This window comes from Erigeron canadensis, chromosome 6 (genome assembly GCF_010389155.1).
Source record: "Erigeron canadensis isolate Cc75 chromosome 6, C_canadensis_v1, whole genome shotgun sequence".
NCBI lineage: Eukaryota > Viridiplantae > Streptophyta > Magnoliopsida > Asterales > Asteraceae > Erigeron > Erigeron canadensis.
The window spans coordinates 38,308,254-38,326,964 of NC_057766.1; the positions used below are offsets into that span (position 1 = coordinate 38,308,254).

General features: G+C 35.4%; 4 protein-coding genes and 1 pseudogene across 4 annotated transcripts; 4 read left to right on the forward strand and 1 right to left on the reverse strand.

Annotated features, from left to right (window-relative positions):
• The first annotated feature begins 334 nt into the window (after nucleotides 1–334).
• LOC122604017 lies at nucleotides 335–5,142 on the forward strand. Its single transcript, XM_043776902.1, has 4 exons — nucleotides 335–1,332; nucleotides 3,025–3,179; nucleotides 3,869–4,119; nucleotides 4,739–5,142. Exons 1-4 carry the CDS (start codon nucleotides 648–650, stop codon nucleotides 4,803–4,805), a joined length of 1,158 nt encoding a protein of 385 aa, XP_043632837.1. The 5' UTR covers nucleotides 335–647; the 3' UTR covers nucleotides 4,806–5,142.
• Nucleotides 5,143–8,006: 2,864 nt separating this feature from the next.
• On the forward strand, nucleotides 8,007–11,324 carry LOC122605455 (ribonuclease H2 subunit A). The gene is made up of 8 exons (XM_043778407.1): nucleotides 8,007–8,160; nucleotides 8,251–8,322; nucleotides 8,881–9,004; nucleotides 9,093–9,180; nucleotides 9,898–10,035; nucleotides 10,574–10,661; nucleotides 10,810–10,930; nucleotides 11,018–11,324. The coding sequence occupies exons 1-8, from the start codon at nucleotides 8,073–8,075 to the stop codon at nucleotides 11,196–11,198; spliced, it is 900 nt and encodes a 299-aa protein (XP_043634342.1). The 5' UTR covers nucleotides 8,007–8,072; the 3' UTR covers nucleotides 11,199–11,324.
• Nucleotides 11,325–11,546: 222 nt separating this feature from the next.
• Nucleotides 11,547–12,686, reverse strand: LOC122604840 (agamous-like MADS-box protein AP3). Its single transcript, XM_043777703.1, has one exon. It carries the CDS (start codon nucleotides 12,684–12,686, stop codon nucleotides 11,547–11,549), a length of 1,140 nt encoding a protein of 379 aa, XP_043633638.1.
• A 675-nt stretch (nucleotides 12,687–13,361) lies between these two features.
• Nucleotides 13,362–15,041, forward strand: LOC122603756 (40S ribosomal protein S25-like). Its single transcript, XM_043776550.1, has 4 exons — nucleotides 13,362–13,472; nucleotides 13,555–13,629; nucleotides 14,358–14,492; nucleotides 14,776–15,041. Exons 1-4 carry the CDS (start codon nucleotides 13,470–13,472, stop codon nucleotides 14,887–14,889), a joined length of 327 nt encoding a protein of 108 aa, XP_043632485.1. The 5' UTR covers nucleotides 13,362–13,469; the 3' UTR covers nucleotides 14,890–15,041.
• Nucleotides 15,042–15,759: 718 nt separating this feature from the next.
• On the forward strand, nucleotides 15,760–18,124 carry LOC122604841 (annotated as a pseudogene).
• Nucleotides 18,125–18,711: the final 587 nt, after the last annotated feature.

Consider the following 18,711-nt stretch of genomic DNA (forward strand, 5'->3'; position numbering starts at 1 on the left):
GATTATCCTTTGCATTATACAGTAGTTTTTTATTATCTTTTGCATTATACAGTGTTGATGTAACGTTAGGACCCGTGGCGTTGTGTAACATATGCAGAAGCTATAGATTTTGATTAGGCTCTATGACAAATCCTTAAATCGAATTGTTTAAAAAAACCTACGTTATTGTGAACCTGCAATTGATCGACTGTGTTGACCATTCCATCCCATCGCACCAAATCATCAACACATGTAAAAACGAACATGACAATATTGTATTGTATCCCAATTGTGAACAGTGTTTTCGAGATGTGTAAGCACTGACATGTCAGAGACCCCTTTTTTCATAAATCTCCATATGCTTCCTTCCACCAAAAGCGCTGTTCACCTCATCTGCTCACATATACACACTCACACTACTGAAGGCACTCCCCACCATTATCCATCCAACTCCCCCAACAAATCTACAAATACACCTTTTTTTTTCTTTCTCTCCAACCTCTTTATTATATCTATATATATCTTTCCATCTACGTTTCGAATATTTACTCCCCCAAAAACATGCTTCAACATCCATAAACACTTACTACTAATAAACAAATAAACCCTATCATCAAGCATTTAACCATTTTCCTTCAAACCCCACTTCCCAAAATCACATTTTTTTAATGGGTAATTGCTCAAAAACACTCAAGAAAACAAACCCAGATCACCACCAAAATCTTGACAATTTTTACCCTAAAATCAACACTCCCGATCAAATTCATCGGAAACCAGACACCCCCGAGAAACCCCACCAAAAAAGAGATCATTCGGATTCCGGCAGTAAACTTCCGGCACCGGTGCCGGCGCCGGCGCCGGTGGTCCGGCTGTACGGATCACCGGCATCACCAGCTACATCCTACATTCGTTTTGCAATAATGTATAAGCCAGTAACTTTACTTTTCGTCCCGTCGGAAACCCCAGATTTCGGGTTCGAAACGCCGGTGATACAGTATGGATCTGACGTCATATCCGGGTCATCAGTGACGATACTCCGTTATCTAGACGCGAAGTTTCCGACGCCGTTACTGTTAAGCAACTGGAATAATAATGACGAGAGGATGCCGGTGGTGGTGACGTCGACGGTTTTGCAACATAAAAGTTTGTTATGGCATTTGGAAAGGATGGTGAGGTGGGGTGAGGATCTGGCGACACGTGGCGGAAAGTCAAAGGGAGATCCGGTTATGGGAAGTGCTAGGATGGAAGTTAAGAAATATGGAAAGAGTTATTCACAGTTGTTGGAATTGTTGCTTGAACATGCTCAAATGGAAGAGAGAATTCTCTTTCCTATTTTGGAAAGGGAAGATAGAGGTAAAAAAAAAATTAATAATTTAGATCTGTAAAAAAATTTTACAGTTATCTTTTACAGTCAAACCTTAGTTGTTTCATTTTTAGATGACTTTAATACATGTGAATGGTAAGATACTTTTTTTTAGTAAAATGTGATAATTGTGTTACATGTAAATTGTAGGTTTGACTGTGGAAGTCAAAGGTTGAAATGTAGTTGACTAGCATGGTGTTGAATAAGTAATCATGGTTTATCAGTTCTTTAGTGCATTAATTGTTTTAACAAGATTCAGGAGGGTTTAGCTCTTCAGCTGTTTGCTTCTAATGAAATTTGAGCTGGATTTACCTTGTTTAATACATGTTATATATAATTATGGGCGATTAGACAAGTGGTGACGAAGTTTTTATGGTTTGTTTAAGTTGCGTAATAACATAGTTCAGTATAGACGTGTCACATACTTGTACTTTTATGGTTATTCTTGAATCTTGATTATGATGGTTTAAGTGACACATTATCTAATTTGCCAAAAGTTATGCGTATTTATCACTATTTCTTTGCAAAAGTGAATACTTTTTATTGTTACGATATCAATAGGAACCTTATTTGCATCCGAAAGTTGAATGTGGACCCTTTTTTTGAACTTTAATTGATAGTTTTTTAAGCAACGTTCATTTATATCTTGATTTTTAGCTGAATGCACTTTATTTTCAGTAATTAATGATGAGCTTTCATGATGATACATAAGATATTATGTAAAAGCTACCTAGTGCTGCTTACGTACCTTTCCAACCTGTTCGCCATACATAATCCACTGATAGCTAACATTGCTAGTTTGGGAGATTGGCTCTGCTGTTTTCAATTGAAATTTGAGCTGGGGATTTACCTTCTACTGTTTCATACGTTTTGTACTATATTGGGAAAAAATAAATTAGTAGTGACTAAGTTGCATAGTGAAATATAGACGTTTGTCTAAGGATTCATGGCTTGTCTAAGTTGCATAGTGAAAATATAGACATTTGTCACATACTTAAACTTTTACGGGTCTTCTTGATTATGACGGTTTAATTATTTAAGTACTAGTTTATCTATTTTTCCAGAAATCATGTGTATTTATCACAGTTTCTTTGCAAAAGTGAATACCTTTTTATTGTTGCGATATCAAAAGGAGCCTAACTTGCACTCAGAAGTTGAATGTGGACCCTCTTTTCTAATCATAATTGATAATATTTGAAGGAACATCCTTTTGATTGCTTAATCTTACTTTCTTGTCAGTTTGTGGCTTTAGAATTTTATATGAATGCCTGTCGAAAAAGATATTTATATGAATCCACTTGATTTTCAGCAAATATATGATGGGTTTTCATGATCATAAGATATTAGTAAAAGCTACTTGGTGCTTCTCTTGTACCTTTCTTACTTGTTCACCATACCATCCACTCATAGTAGCCTTCTTTTAATCAACTTTTCAACTCTTTTTTTTTTACCAGAAAGATGAATATTACATCTGTCCAAAAATGATTGACTAGACTTTAAGAGTGCTTGGCTTTTAGTTTAGTATCCAAATTTGCGCTTTCAATAGATAGTGACAACATAGAAGAATCCTGCAGTCAAAAATCAATTAGCGGCAACATAGAAGAATCCTGCAGTAAAAAATCAATGATAGAGTTTTTTATAATGATAATCAGTGGACTAATTGGTTTATTATCACCATGCAGGTTTATCTAAATCTGTAAATGCGGAGCATGCAAGAGACCTACCCCTCATGAATGGCATCAAAGAAGACATCAAAACCATCATAGTTCTCGACTCAGGCAGCACTTCATTGCATGATGCCCTCTTTAGTTTGTCCACTAGACTGAAATCGTTACAGGTACATTCTTTATCCAACTTCAAAACAAATATCATTGTACCCCCAAAAAAGGTGTTTTATTTCCAAGTTTGGTTCAAACTAAATTTTAACTTCAGAATCGATAAGAGTGTTGGTTATTTCAACATAATCAATTATTCATATATGCATATCTAAGGATCCTCATGCCTAATCAAGTCTTCATGCTCAAGTATTATTCCAAATATAAGGAGGATTAAATTAAGGAACATACTCAAAGGAAGAGTAGAATTATAATGTATCACCACTTTAGTAACCATATTAATTGTTCATGATGTTTCTGAGTCGTATTCTTGTTTCTTCTGATAAGTTATAGAGACAACACCCCATTGTACAGTTAGATAAGAAGTGTGGGATTGATTATCTTTTACTATTCACAAGTTATCCAACAAATCATTACAATGAACATAATGATCATCAACAAATTACTCCTGCATGGTACATATAGTCCAGGCCACCTTCATGAATGCATTGAACTATTATTATCTTTTAGATACTATTATAGATATAAAATGTATGGTGGCTTCGTATAATCCAAATCAGTGTTGAACATACTGGTTTTCATCTTAAGTATTAAAACTACATTCTTGATTATACGCATAGGAAATTATATGAATTATTATGCATTATCAATTCGTCTTGAATTTTTGTTAAAATGAATTTTGGATGGGCAGGAGAATTGCAAGGAGCACTTTGATGAGGAAGAAAGGGGGATTTTACCATTGATGGAGGCAACAGAGTTGACTCAAGGACAGCAAGAGAGACTATTAGAGCAATCTTTAGATGTGATGCCCGGTACACACTCTCACCTCCTCAAGTTTTTTATGGAAGGCCTTCTCCCTCAAGAAGCCATGCTTTATCTTGATTTGATCACTAAATGCACCGACAAAGATCGAGCCGGCTCCATATACCGCTTCTTAGTCGAGTAAGTTCACTTCTTGTCGTGCATTCAAATGGTTCAACCTTTCGTGGCTCTTTCTGTCTCAAGGGATTGGTTGAACATAATACGTGGTGTCAAAATGGGTTCTGGAATCGAGTCATTTAGTGCGGGTCAAAACGGGCTTCAGCCAGTTGCTTTGACCTGAAAGTTGTTTTCCCAATTTTCTAAGAATACATATAGTAATTACTAACGCGGTTAAGTAAAATATTTCAGCCATTAGGAGGGGTTCCGTGCATTGAAAATAGACTTTTGGGTAACTTTTAACTCCGTTGCCCACAAATAAAAATGTCGAAATTACCACATCTAATTCAAACACCCCCACACTAACTTTAAACATGGCCAAAGGGCCATTTATTTCCTATCAGTTACATTCATTCGTCATTGTGGGTCCTGTTTTTGATGTGTTTCTTTGAATCATGTGAAATTGGGCCGCATGATATACAACAATGATGAATGATCATGGAGCTCATGTTTCCATTTTGTAGGTCCTACTTTTGTTCGAAATAATTGTAACCCATTACTTGTAGAATAGAATTATATGTGTAAACATACTATTTATCAGTTGATGAACAAAATATAAATGTGGGTTTTTGCTTTCGTTCAGGGAGCACCATGGAAAACGCAATGAGGGTCGCCCGACCATGGCATTGTTGTTAAAAGCCAAATCCTGAGTTGAGCTGCATTCCGAATTAAAACATCCCAACAGTGAGCGGATAAAGAATTGGGTAAAGTCAAAAGTGTGTGTCTAGGTGGTTAGTAACAATCGATTAAGGTAGTGGTTTGATGGTTGATTTGGCTGTGTATTATATGTATACTTCTATAAAATGTAATGTGTACTTGTGCCCATTAACCCAACCTAATTCCATATTAACAGCAACAACCATAGAAGAGGATGTAAAAAGGATGAAACTCCTGGCTTTCATGTATTGATTCGTAGGCTATGCATCTAAAAGTTGTATATTTTTTCTTCCTTTGATTGATCCAAGCTAAATGCAGTTGTCATTTTCAGCATTTTTTTTCTTTCTTTTCCGCAATTGATGAATTAGAGCTGGTAAAAATCGAATGGCAGGCTTAGTTGGTGATTTCTTACATTTAAAGACATTTTGCCTGTTGGTTGAAAAACTTAAAATGCATTGATGTATTCACCAACATTAACGTTTGGAAATTTCAACTTTAAATGTGAGAAACGAGTATGGTTGTTATATTCATTAAAGCTAACAGGATGATCTACTAAATCTCGACTAATCAATCATGTGCTACCTTTGAAACTTTCATATGCAAAAGTTTTTGGTATGGTGGTGCAAGAGAAATGGTTGAGTGCGAGATGGGTACCAAATAATGAAGTAATTGTTGATGGTGACTTTGCTAAACAAATCAAAACTATCTCCTATCCAGCTATTGTCATACCGTTTAATGTCATAATAAAGTTTTCATCTAACAAATTGTCATATGAGGGTGTGAATAGGGATGTCGCAGAGGAGGGAAATGAGGGAAAGAGAGGTAGAGCTCGATAGCTATCTTTTGTCATAAATGTTCCTATAATAGTCCACAGAAGTAAGAGGCTCGTAGAAGTTAGTACTGCACTAATGCTAACGTGCAGGGGCGGTCTCAGAACCTTGTTACGGGCGCAAAAACAGTTAGTGAAATTATTTGAGAAGTTCGTTTATGTGTATTTAATAAACAAATGAACACGAACATTAGTTCTCGTTTGTTTAGTTAACCTAAACACAAACATATTGTTTTGTTCATTCGTATGCTCGTGAACATTTCTAAAGTTGTTCGTTACCATTCATTTATATTTCTGTTTCTTTATATATATTGGTGTATGGTGTCAGTGGCGGCTTAACTTTTTGGGTGGCCTTAGACAGAACCAATTTTGGAAGCCTTTTATTCAAAGTCTCTAACAAAAAAATCTCATTTTTATTCAAGCTTGGAATTGACAAAAATAAATGAAAATGCTTATAAATGACAAAATTACCTAATACAGGTAAGTAAAACAATATAAGTATGCAATCCTCACTTTTTAAATTGTGTGATTATCTAAAGTTGAGAAAAAAAGTTAAAATGTCAAAGCCCAAATAGAAAAAGAAACTTAGAATTGGAGAATGGAATATGTGCTAGTTACCATTTCAAACCGAGACAAAAGTGTGTTTATTACAATGACAAATCATTATTAGCCTAAAACTAAAATTTTGAGGCCTTTTTACAATTGGTGGCATTAGGTCTCCGCCTAATATATCACTTATATTGAGCCGGCTCTGTATGGTGTATATTACATAACTAACTAAAAACATAAATGGAAATGAAAAGGAACATTATATTTTTTTTTTTGAATTTTAAGTTAGCTCTTATATTATAGTTAAAGAAAGTCATTACATTACAACGGCAGGTAGTTGAGTAATAAGTTGTGCGGCTACCCCCTTTTGAATAGCAAACCCGATTCTACTAAATACAAAGTTTTGTGCCTTAAGGGTCGAGGAATTACTATTAACAACTTTCTGAACCCGTTTCAAAAAACGTACAGCGTCAGGGGCAAGAACACCAAAGGTGTCGAAACCAAACGGGACAAATACATGTTGATTCTCAAGACAAGTTTTCTCGTGTTTTGCAACTTTGCTCAACTCAGCCTTGAGGGCAGCCTGCCCCGCAACAAAACCATGGTCCATGAGTCCAACATGAGGGGACACTCTTGTTAAGTCTACACAAGCATGTTTCCCCCCTTCCCATCCGAATACAAGAATATCTGCGGGGCGTAAGGTGGACCTCCCTTATAAAGGATCGGTTAAGAAGTTCACAGGGGCCTTTTTTTGGCAGAGATCCCGACCCGTTTAAGGACATCACATAACACATCTCTCACCCAATCATGCCGATATTTAAAGCATGGTAGTTCTTTACAGTGGACTGCGTGCTCGCCGAAAGAATCCAAGCATGCTTTACGACATATTGGACATGGCTCATCAACCGGGAACAAAGGTATCATCAACCGGTACTTAAGGATAGTTCGGTATTCCATAGCTGACATGTGTTGTCCTAGACCTTCGATAGGAGTGACAGATTAGAAATCCTAAGCGTGAGGGGCACGCAAACAATCAAACACAGCTCTTTGTCGGGGGGATAAAACAAACTTCTCCTCGATCCTCTTAACGATTTCGCTATATAAGCCATTCGCCAGAATTTTTTGGGCTTTAAGAGAGGCGATGTATTTTATATAGAAACCGCCAAGATCAAGAACGGGAAAAGAGCTATGCAAAAGGTCTAATGCACTCTTGTAATCCGAGTCTAATATGCTCACATCGCATATTATATATATTTAAACATTATTATGTGTTTGGGTATGTTTGTTTATGTTTTAGTTTTTGTGTTTATATATCCCTTTAAACAATTAAATACAAGTAAAAAGAAAAGTATTCATTCGTTTAAACTTAAATGAACATGAATACCTGTTCATTAGCTATCATAAGCCGTTCTTTCATCTAGCCATTTTGCGAGTTATCTAGTTCAACCTGATAGAGATGTCACAACTAACCTTTGCGAAAATCAATTACATTAATTTCTATTCCGGGATTGCCAAACATTTTTTATGATATTAACAAACATAAAATTAAACTATAAAAAAATTTTAATCAGTTTTGAGTTATCAATTACTTTTTGAAACTAAATAATAAAATTTGAAAAATGATAAATTAACCTAACTCATATATTTAAAAATAACTTAAAACTTTAAAATTTAATAAATTTCTTTTATTTTTTTTTTCTAATTTACTCATAAAAATTTAGAGTAAAGCCGTGGTCGTAAACTATGGAGGGCCCACATTGGAGTAGCCGCGAAACAAAACAATTTGTCTCTTTTTTTTTTATGGCGGGAACTGAAACAAAAGAAAAGGGGGGAGAAAAAATAGTGAAAGATACGAAATTAGAATTAGAATACAAGGCAAGCCATGGGATCAGAAAGTGATGAGATTCATGAATGGGCTTCAACTCCGTGCATTATGGGCATCGATGAAGCCGGTCGCGGCCCCGTTTTAGGTTTCCCGTCCCTTCATCTTCTTTTTGTCATTTCATCAAACACCTTCCGTGCATTTTTAATTTGATTCTGATTGTGTTATTATGTTCCAGGTCCGATGGTTTACGGATGTCTGTATTGTCCACTTTCTTACAAGAAAACCCTCTCCACTTTGGAATTTGCAGGTCCACACCAAACCTCCCCCTTTCTTAATTCTTAACCCTAAATAAATCTGTATATATTTTGTGTACGATTAAATATTGTTGTCTACATATCACCTCCTGTTCTATATCGAATTTTTATTACTTCGTGTTTTTATTATTACTAGAATAGTAGTGCGTCTTGTCTTTTACTGTCTTTTAGCTTTTCGGTGTCTCGTTTCACTAGTTTTTTTAGTTTATGTTGTATAGTATGTTCATAGGATTTGCCTAGGTAAGTACTATGTTGGATCATGGGTATGTTTTCTGATAAATTCAAAGCTTTCGACTTTCCGCTAATCAAGTGTACTTTTTTTTTCTGATTGTTAATGGGTTGTCAGATTTTTACAACCTTTACATGTTTTCTAGACAAGTTTTATACCTTAACTTGATACTCATATCTATGATTTCTTCGGTGTTTATTCTGTCATCACATTGGAAGCTTAGTTTTGATATTTCTCGCCCATACGTTTATTCTTGGCTCTTTTGTTTATTTAGTTGTTTTTTTCTTCTGTATATGAAGAGCCTCTTCTGGGTGTTATGCAGATTCCAAGACGTTGAAAGAAGAGAAAAGAGAGGAATTGTTTGAAAGCTTAAAGGGTGATCAAACAATTGGTTGGGCTGCTGATGTCATAGATCCTAGAGAGCTCTCAGCTAAAATGTTGCGAAAGTTAGTATGCAACTTACTCTCAATTATAATCTACCAGTAGCATTTAAATGACTAATTACCATATGCTATATTTTTTTGTTTTTAACAGAAACAAGATAAACCTTAATGAGATTTCACATGACTCAGCCATGGGACTTGTCAAGAAGGTGCTAGGCATGGGATATCTTCTGACTGAGGTACACATTACAATCTAATACAGAGATAAAAGTGATTGTTGAGATTAATTGCACCAGTTTTGTCATGTTAAACAACATTTTATGTGTTTGATCACTGGTCAAAGATTTTTCGTTAACTTAGTGTCAATCAAATGTTGCATTTGTCCTGCGAATAGAGCAAGTATGATGATCACCATTTTCATGTCTTGATAAGTCTGATGAAAGCACATTTTAGCTATCGGGGTTATTAAAAATGCTACAGTTTATTATGCACATGCCTTAGTTCCTTCTCTCTTTTTTTTTCCGTTGAGCATGCATAGCATACTGATACAAAATGCCGCAAAAGCCTTTTTAAGCTACCATGCTACTAGTATGAGAAGGATTTATCCTCATGTGTGCCCTTTTATATAGAAAACTAAGTTAAGTAGTTGTAACACAACCTAGAGAGAGAATCTGGGAAATTTTCTTCGTTAATATCAAATGTAAATGAACTACAACTAGTATTTAATTATTTATACAACAAACTAGACTAATACATATAACATAATTAGCATCACTTAGATGTACATGTTCATATCTACGAGTTGAAGAGATATCTGGAAATTTAATCGATAGTAGCTGAGGGAAATTTCAAGAAAACTAATCAAGAACTGAACCTGCATTGGCTTAAATTTCTGCATTCACTTTTCTGTTAGTTTTATGAATGCATGTGGACTCTTGACCGGTAGAACTTCACAGGTTTATGTTGATACGGTAGGAGATCCTGAAAAATACAGAGTTAAGCTTTCCGAGAGATTCCCATCTATTCAGTTTGTGGTTGCAAAGAAGGCTGATAGTCTCTATCCAGTTGTTAGTGGAGCAAGTATAGTTGCCAAGGTAAATTTCTATACCCCGAAGAGACTGGAACTCGAACTAAAGGTGAAAGTTTTGAGTCATTTATGGTTAAAGGGTAAATGTTGATGACCTGGCTTAGAACAAGAAACCAGTGAAAGTTGCGCATACCAAATGTATACAATCTTGTAAGTCATTTAAAATAGATTAATGTTTTGTTATTATAAAGTTCAGTGGAGAATATAAAAAAAGTGTTTGTGGGTCGGCCTAAGCTGACCTTACCCGGGGGTGTTTGGCTTGACAGTGAGATTTACTATGGATGTAGGTTTTAAATGGAAATGAGAATAGATACTTGCCATTTGTGCCTAAGTTGGTGAGTTGGATACCCATTTTGTAAATCCTACCCCATTATATTAACCAAACACTTGTAATAGGAATGAAAGTCACTCCCTCATTCCCATACTCATAAACAACACCCTAACTTGTACTAAAAAGTTATCATCTGTTCAGAACCCATGGGTTCAAAGGCTTTTTGGTGATCATCTTAGATCTGCCCAGGATTACAACCTACTTGATAATTCAGGTGACAAGGGACCGAGCATTGCAAAATTGGACGTTTGATGAAACTGCTGAAAATATGCATAGAAACTTTGGATCTGGATATCCTGGAGGTGAGAGAATTTAGTTTCTTACATTTTAAAGATAGCAAGCTTACTTCTGTTGTTATTATTATTATTATTGTTTGTCTCGTTGGCATTAGTGACCGTCTCCAAATTAGTTTACTTGTCTAGTGATTACTTGCAATGAATTTTTATGCAGATCCCAGCACTAAAGACTGGTTAGAACATCATAAACACCCAGTATTTGGCTTCCCATCATTGGTTCGCTTTAGCTGGGGCACATGTAATGCATACGTCAAAGGCGGTGTTGAAGTGTTATGGTGAGCTCTCATTTCAATAATCAATTATCATCATCTTTGTTAGTAGCTTCTGAAGAGGTTACTATACCTACGTTCTTGTTATTACAGGGAAGCAGACAAAGAAGACGACGATGATGAATCCTCAAGTAAGACGCGCAAGCGGCAATCAAAGCTGAGTAATCTCGGTTTCACTGGAGTGAAGAGAAGAAGCGAAGATATTGAATCAAGCGGAAAAGGTCGATGCAAGTTTTTTCAATCTCGTAAACTCGAACAGCTCTCCCGTTTCTAACCACAAGACATCCGTATGGCGCCATAAAGTCAGATGATATTGTATTTGTGCCAACTCTTCCAGAACTTTGCATTTTCCTTATCAATTCCATTGTCTTTTTATATATATAGTTTTTTCATCGTTGCATTTTGCCTGAACCTATTTTGAATGGTTGGGGAGATATGAAGTGTGCACTTCAATGTTTATCTGATAATACTCGATAAACACCAAAGTTTATTAACAAAATGAAACATAAAAGGCCATACAAAAATCAAAAGACAAAAGCTAACTAAAATAAGCTTGAATGTCTTTGACAATTATATTAATGATTGTTATTCAAAGAAAAATGATCATTTAAAGAAAAAACAATTAAAACCATTTATTTAACAGCTCATCAAAGTCCCAGTCTTCCTTGAAATCAATTCCACCGTGTAGGGATGAGCATGGGTCAAAATCTGGCCCGACATTGACATTGGCATTTGAAGGTTCACCCACTATAGGAACACTATTATTCCACCCTAGTACAGAAGAATTATTCGAGCCAATTTCAGATACATTATTCGAGCCGATTTCAGAAGCATTATTCGAGTCAATCTCAGACATGTTGGAAGTAGAGAAGAACCTCGGGGCTGTCTTGATCATCATGGGGTCAAGATCTGGCCCGACATTGACATTGGCATTTGAAGGTTGACCAAGCATAGGAACAACATTATTATTCCACCCTAATAAAGAAGGATTAATTGAGCAGATTTCAGAAGCATTATTCGAGCCAATCTCAGACATGTTGGAAGCAGACAAGAACATCGGGGCTGTCTTGATCATCATGGGGTCAAAATCTGGCCCGACATTGACATTGGCATTTGAAGGTTGACCAAGCGTAGGAACACCATTATTATTCCACCCTAATACAGAAGGATTATTTGAGCCAATTGCAGAAACATTATTCGAGCAGATTTCAGAAGCATTATTCGAGCAAATCTCAGACACGTTGGAAGTAGACAAGAACCTCCGGCCTGTCTTGATCATCATGAGTTCATCTGCCCTTGTCTCCACTTTCTTCCTTAATTCCACCAGTGACGAAAGATATTGTTCCAACTCAACCACATCATTCATCTCTTCAACGGGCTCTTCATACCACTTGGCTCCACTTTGGCTAACCGGAACCTTCACTTTACGTTTCTTCTCTATCTCTAACTCCCTAGAAACCTGCACATAATGCTGATTATATTCATCAATTGCCAAAGGGGGTACCGAATGCTGAGTAACTGCATTATTCTTATTGTTATCATGACCAAGATAGCGGTCTATGAGGACGTCTGCATTGGGATGACCAAATGCAAAAACCTTCTCACCAGGAGACTTAACCAGAATAGCGACTCGGGCACCAGTCAAAACACAAAGTTCTGATGCCTTCTTGAACAGTCCGGTTCTACGTTTAGAGAAAGCTACTTGCCTAGTTTTGTTTTTTTCAATTTTTTTGATTACTATCTTTCTCTTGCCTTTGGGCATTTTGTTGTTGTTGATGCTACTGTGATTAATCATGGAAGAGATATTAATTATGGGTGTTTTGTTTGATCGATCATAGGTTAAAAGAATGTATAATATGGGAGTATTTATAAGCAAAACCTCAAAATAAGATTTTGGAGATCTTATTTTCTTTGGAAATATATTTAGGACAAAAATATGTATGGTTAGTTTTCTGTTATATTGTTAGAAATTTTGTTATGCTCTAAACCAACTATAACTAAAATTGGTTTTTTGAAAGAGAAATCATTTTTTTAAATACATTTATTTCATCGACACACATTATTATTAGTATTATTATAATAAAACATCATTTTCATGTTATTATTATTATTAATTTATTATTGTATATACCGAATATAAAAACATATAAATTCCGTTTTTAACAAATATAAAAAAATGATATTTCTAAAATATCATAGCCTAAAGATGGATATCGTATCGTGTAGAAAGACATATAACTACATGGTAGTTTATATAGTTAATATCTTCATTTATTCTCAATAAATAAATAAATGTAACCACTTCCGATGTACTCGTAATAGGAAAAAATATATAAAAAAAAAATGGGTTAAAGAATATAAGGTCAGGCCCAATAAACAAAGCCCACAAAACAGAACCAACCAAAGTTCGGCCTTGTAAAAACAAAACCCTAGTTATAAATAGACCCCAAACCCAGAAAATGTTTACATAAGCGCAACTTCTCTTTGCAAACAAACCCTAGCAGCAGCAGCAGCAGCACACTTCCTCTTTACAGATCAAGACTTGATGGTAACTTTCTTTATTTTCATTCACCATTTTTCTTTTTATTATAATTATAAAAAACATTAAAGTGATTTTAATTAATGTTCAGGCTCCAAAGAAGGAAAAGGCTCCTCCACCGTCATCTAAGCCCGCCAAGTCCGGTGGTGGAAAACAGAAGAAGAAGGTCATTTTTCATATTTTAATTTAAATCAATGTTTTTTTTTTTTTTTATCTTATTTTATATATTGTTAGATTTAGCTTAGTTATGCATTTTCATAGTTTTATATAGAAATTTAGTATTATTTAGATCCATGTAAACATATATCTTACAGATGAGTTTATTTTGAAAATGATGTTCTAGTTGGTTATTTTTAGGATGGGGGCCTTATTTTCATAATATCTTATTATTGCTTAAGCTAATAAGATGTCATGGTAAATCTTATTTTTGCAACATTCTTTCATGCGTAAAGCTAAGAGCTTTTAATTCAACATAAAAAAAAATATGTTTGCCCAATCACCCTCAAATACTTTTGGCTTTGGATTATATGCTTGTCGGTTAGCGTGTTTATGTTGGTTGTTCGGTTTGTTATTGAATCATCAGTTGGCTAGGTATGCATTGCGGTAACAATCGTAACATATTGGCACGTTGTATCCGTAAAAGTTGGCTTATTGATTTTTTAGGTAAAGCAAGAACCTTTATGTAGCGATACTTGATACTTATGAATTCTACAATGTTTTGGAGTTGTTAAAAGGCAGAAGGCTATTATATAAGAGTAGGAACTTTTGGCGGGTTGGTGTTTTATGTTGGAACTTTTGACTAGTAATTTTTATTCCTTGTTGTTTGAATGACAGAGTGTTGTAATAATAATAATTAAACAATAACTAAAGATTGTTCTTGTATTGGTTTTACAGAAGTGGAGCAAGGGAAAGCAAAAGGAGAAGGTGAACAACATGGTTCTCTTTGACAAGGCCACCTATGACAAGCTTCTTACCGAAGCACCAAAGTTCAAGCTCATCACTCCTTCCATCTTATCCGACAGACTTAGGGTACCCTTTATTTTTGCTCCCATTTTTCTTACACCCGCAATTTCTGTGGATTATGAATGTGTTATTACTTGTATTTAAACATTTTTCTGAAAATGTGGGAAAAAGAAATCAAATAAGTTGCTTTTCAATGTAAATCATTACATCCTCACATAGTCACATCACATAACAGCTAATATTAACGATAAGAATCAAGCTTACTTAGCATTCTAAAAGATCGTTCTATCGTATTAGTTCACATGCTTACAAAGTTATCTTACATTGCATTTACTTTGTGTTGCTGTAGATCAATGGATCTTTGGCACGAAAGGCAATCAAGGATTTGATGGCAAGAGGTGCGATTAGGATGGTGTCTACACATGCCAGTCAACAAATCTACACCAGGGCCACTAATACTTGAGAGAAATGTTAGGGGTTACTTGTTTTCTTGAGACAATGTTGAAGCATGATTTTCTTGTTTTCTCCCTCTAGTTTTCTTTATTGTAAGATTGAGTACCTTTTTTTGCCATCTTAAAAGGCCTCCAATGCTATATTATCAGACTTAGTTGTGCATCTTTGTCTCTTTGACTAGAAAGTCATGATTAGTTTTACTTTTTTTTATTGTCATATACTCGTATTAATGGTATTCATCATATCTTTGAATCTGTTGTGCATCATGCTCGATATTCTGTTGCTATACAGATAATCTGTGCAATTTGTACATAATTTCATGAAATGTTTTTGGTTTTTTGTTTTGAATCGTTATGTTGAAATGGTCAATCGATTTTGGGTTTGGAATATTTGCCACATATACTCAAAACCAACCCTCTGGACTGGAGATCTGTAGAAAGTTACAAAGCTGCTGTTATCTCATATTATTTTGATAGTGAAATGATCCAATAACATACAGCTTGACCGAGGCTTGTCATACGATAATCTTTTCATGGCTGGTTGTTTGAAACTTAGAATAATATGTATGTGCTGCATCAATACACCAACCGATCTCTGATTTCTTGACTTTGGAATGGTTGCTCAGCTTTAATCAATGAAGTGCTTGCTAAGCGGTGCGTAACAAATTTATTTATTACAAGTCGTTTTCTTTGTTGGTTGGCGTGGTGAAAAGGCTGCATAAAACATGCAAAGAAGTTGTAAAACAAGATCAATAGGAAGCAAAATTTCTTTTTTTAAAAATAATTAATTACTCTACATTATTTAAGGAGCAGTACTCTTACTACTATAACATCTAAAAAAGCCCAACAAACTGTATTCGAAAGTAGAAATAGAAAGAAGAATGACTTCCTTGTGCAGCACGTGTCCACCAACGCTCCTTACCCCGCAATCCTCACGCCAGGCCAAACTCTTCGGCAGAAGTATTAAACATCAACAGCTGATTCTACGTAGAGGCGTGGGAGTTATTAGAGCCGAGAAAGGGACAGCAGTTACAGCGACTGATGACCAGCGGCTAAAGAAAGGAATAGCAGATTTCTACGATGAATCATCAGGAATATGGGAGAATATATGGGGAGAACACATGCATCACGGCTTCTATGATCCAAACGCTAGTGTACGACTCTCTGATCATCGCTCTGCTCAGATTCGTATGATCGAAAGATCACTCCTCTTTGCCTCTGTTCCTGGTATATATTTATATAGTTGCATCTATATTTTTTAGTGTTCCACAAATCCTGTCCATCAAGATTGAGTATTGTTGCTCTCGTTATTCTGTACGAGGTGTTATTTGGTGAAATGAGCAACTTTACTTGCAGAGGAACCTTTAAAGAAACCAAGAAGCATAGTTGATGTTGGTTGTGGCATTGGAGGTAGCTCAAGGTTTTTATCGAAAAAATATGGAGCTGAATGTTATGGCATTACTCTTAGTCCTGTTCAAGCCGAGAGAGCTCGGGCTCTTGCTGATACCCAAGGATTATCCGACAAGGTTTGTAATTTTTATTAGTTTACCCTTAGCGGTCTTGTATATGATGTTCACGTGTCGTGGTGATGATGAATTGGTATAATTAGGTTCCTCGTCGACCAAAGGGTCTTTGGCCCGGGGATAAATATATGTGGATGTGTGTGATAACCTGCATTTCTGTAACGAAAAAAAGATGTTGCTGTCTAACATCAATCTTTATAAAATCAATTCAACCCCGAAATAAATCAAGTGTAATGTCCAAGAATAGCAGAGTTAGCATTCTTATTCCGGATATCTTTACAAGAAATATGGGCATACAGTTGTTGAACTAACCATGATGAATAATAAGCAGGTCTCATTTCATGTCGCGGATGCTTTGAACCAGCCATTTCCTGATGGAAAGTTTGATCTGGTTTGGTCCATGGAAAGTGGAGAGCACATGCCCGATAAACTAAAGGTTGCTTCAGTCAAAGTTCAATTTATCAAGTATACAGGCATATGGCACATGTTTGAATGAATCCCCTTGTACTTTCTCGATATTTTTTATGCTAATTCTCGGTTTCTTGATCAACAGTTCGTAAGCGAGTTGGCTCGAGTGGCTGCCCCTGGTGCCACAATAATTATAGTCACATGGTGCACAGAGATCTTAACCCTACCGAAGAGTCCCTGCGACCAGATGAAACAAGGCTTTTGGACAAGATTTGTGATGGATTTTATCTTCCTGCTAGGTGTTCTACTGCTGACTATACAAATTTATTGGAATCCCTCTCTCTTAAGGTACATTCCGCCATGTTCACGAGTCAACGCATTTACTAGAACATTATTTAGTTCATATTAACATGAACTATTTGGCTTAAAATGCGTCAAAGTCAATGGCTAAACCTACAGCAATAAATCTTGAGCTCTTTTTCTCAGGATATCAAGACAGAAGATTGGTTTGACAATGTTGCTCCATTTTGGCCAGCTGTGATAAAGTCTGCACTAACATGGGATGGCCTAACTTCATTGCTACAGAGTGGTAACTGGGTTTTACTCTCTTCCGAGTATAATGGGAAATTTTTAATCCACCTAACCTAATAGCCATGACATGTGGAAAAATCATGGGTCAAGATTAGGAAAGAGAATTAGTGGATAACACATGTCACTTTCTTATCCTTTTAGGAGAATTTTAGGCTAATCTTTAGGAGAAGTGGAGGTCAATATGGGGTATGTTTATCTCTGACGGGTCAATTGGGTTAAGCTAAACAATTCAACTAAAATGTAAAAAGCATACAAGTCAAATGGGTTGATCTGGGTTGAAAATCAGCCAAGGTGTAATAAAATGCTTAAAATGGGTTGAACTTTCTATTGCTTATATCTATACTAGTATTGCTTTTATAATCAGATTTTGATTAAAACCAGAGACTTGGTTATTTTGACCTGAACCAGTTATGGCTAGTTACCGAACAGCCCATTTTGCCACTTCCGTTTGTCAGAGTGTCAAGCCTAATAACTGGTAAGAAAGGGATTCTATCATCAATCCCAACCCTTCCAAAGGTGATAGAGACTTGTTGCACCAGGGTCACTCTTTGTAGTTCTTATGTTGTTGGGTAGTGAACAGGTATTTTACTTTCTTCATTCTTAAAATTGATTCGATAATAGGATGGAAGACAATTAAAGGTGCACTAGTAATGCCATTGATGCTTGAAGGATTGAAGAAGGGTGAATCCAATCATCAATCATTACATGTAAAAAGCCTGAATAAGTGATGCCACAATGTCAATATGTATGTACGTTCAGATTAAGATAAACGCTTATTTCTGCCATGTTGGTAGCTAAACAATATAGACGAAATTCAAAAGCAGTTATGCACTGTGCAACTAAAATCATGTTTATAACTAAAATTAAAATGGGTTGTACTTTCCATTGCTTACTAATTCTGGCATGATTTATTTTCTCAGGAAACTGTTTCTATGTTTAACTATATAGAAAAAAAAATTAGCTTCAAAAGGTAGAAACCTATTAGGTTATAAAGATTTTCTCCAGTTTAAATCTTAAAAACAAAAAGGTAAAGATGTTGCATGGGTTTTTTAAAACATTAAATATATTTTTAGTATTTAAGATAATATTCTGATAAAATTTTAATTTCAGCAATTTTGTAGTGATGTAACAATCGTTTCAAAAAAATTTACCATACAATCAAACAAAAGATTCAGCATCAATATTTTCATACTAAAATCAGTTAACTCATACTACAATTTGAGAGAGCATTTTGATGAAGAACTGTTGTCATCATCAATAGTAGATTGACATGCACATGGCTCTAACTTAAGAGTTGAAATCAACCAATAT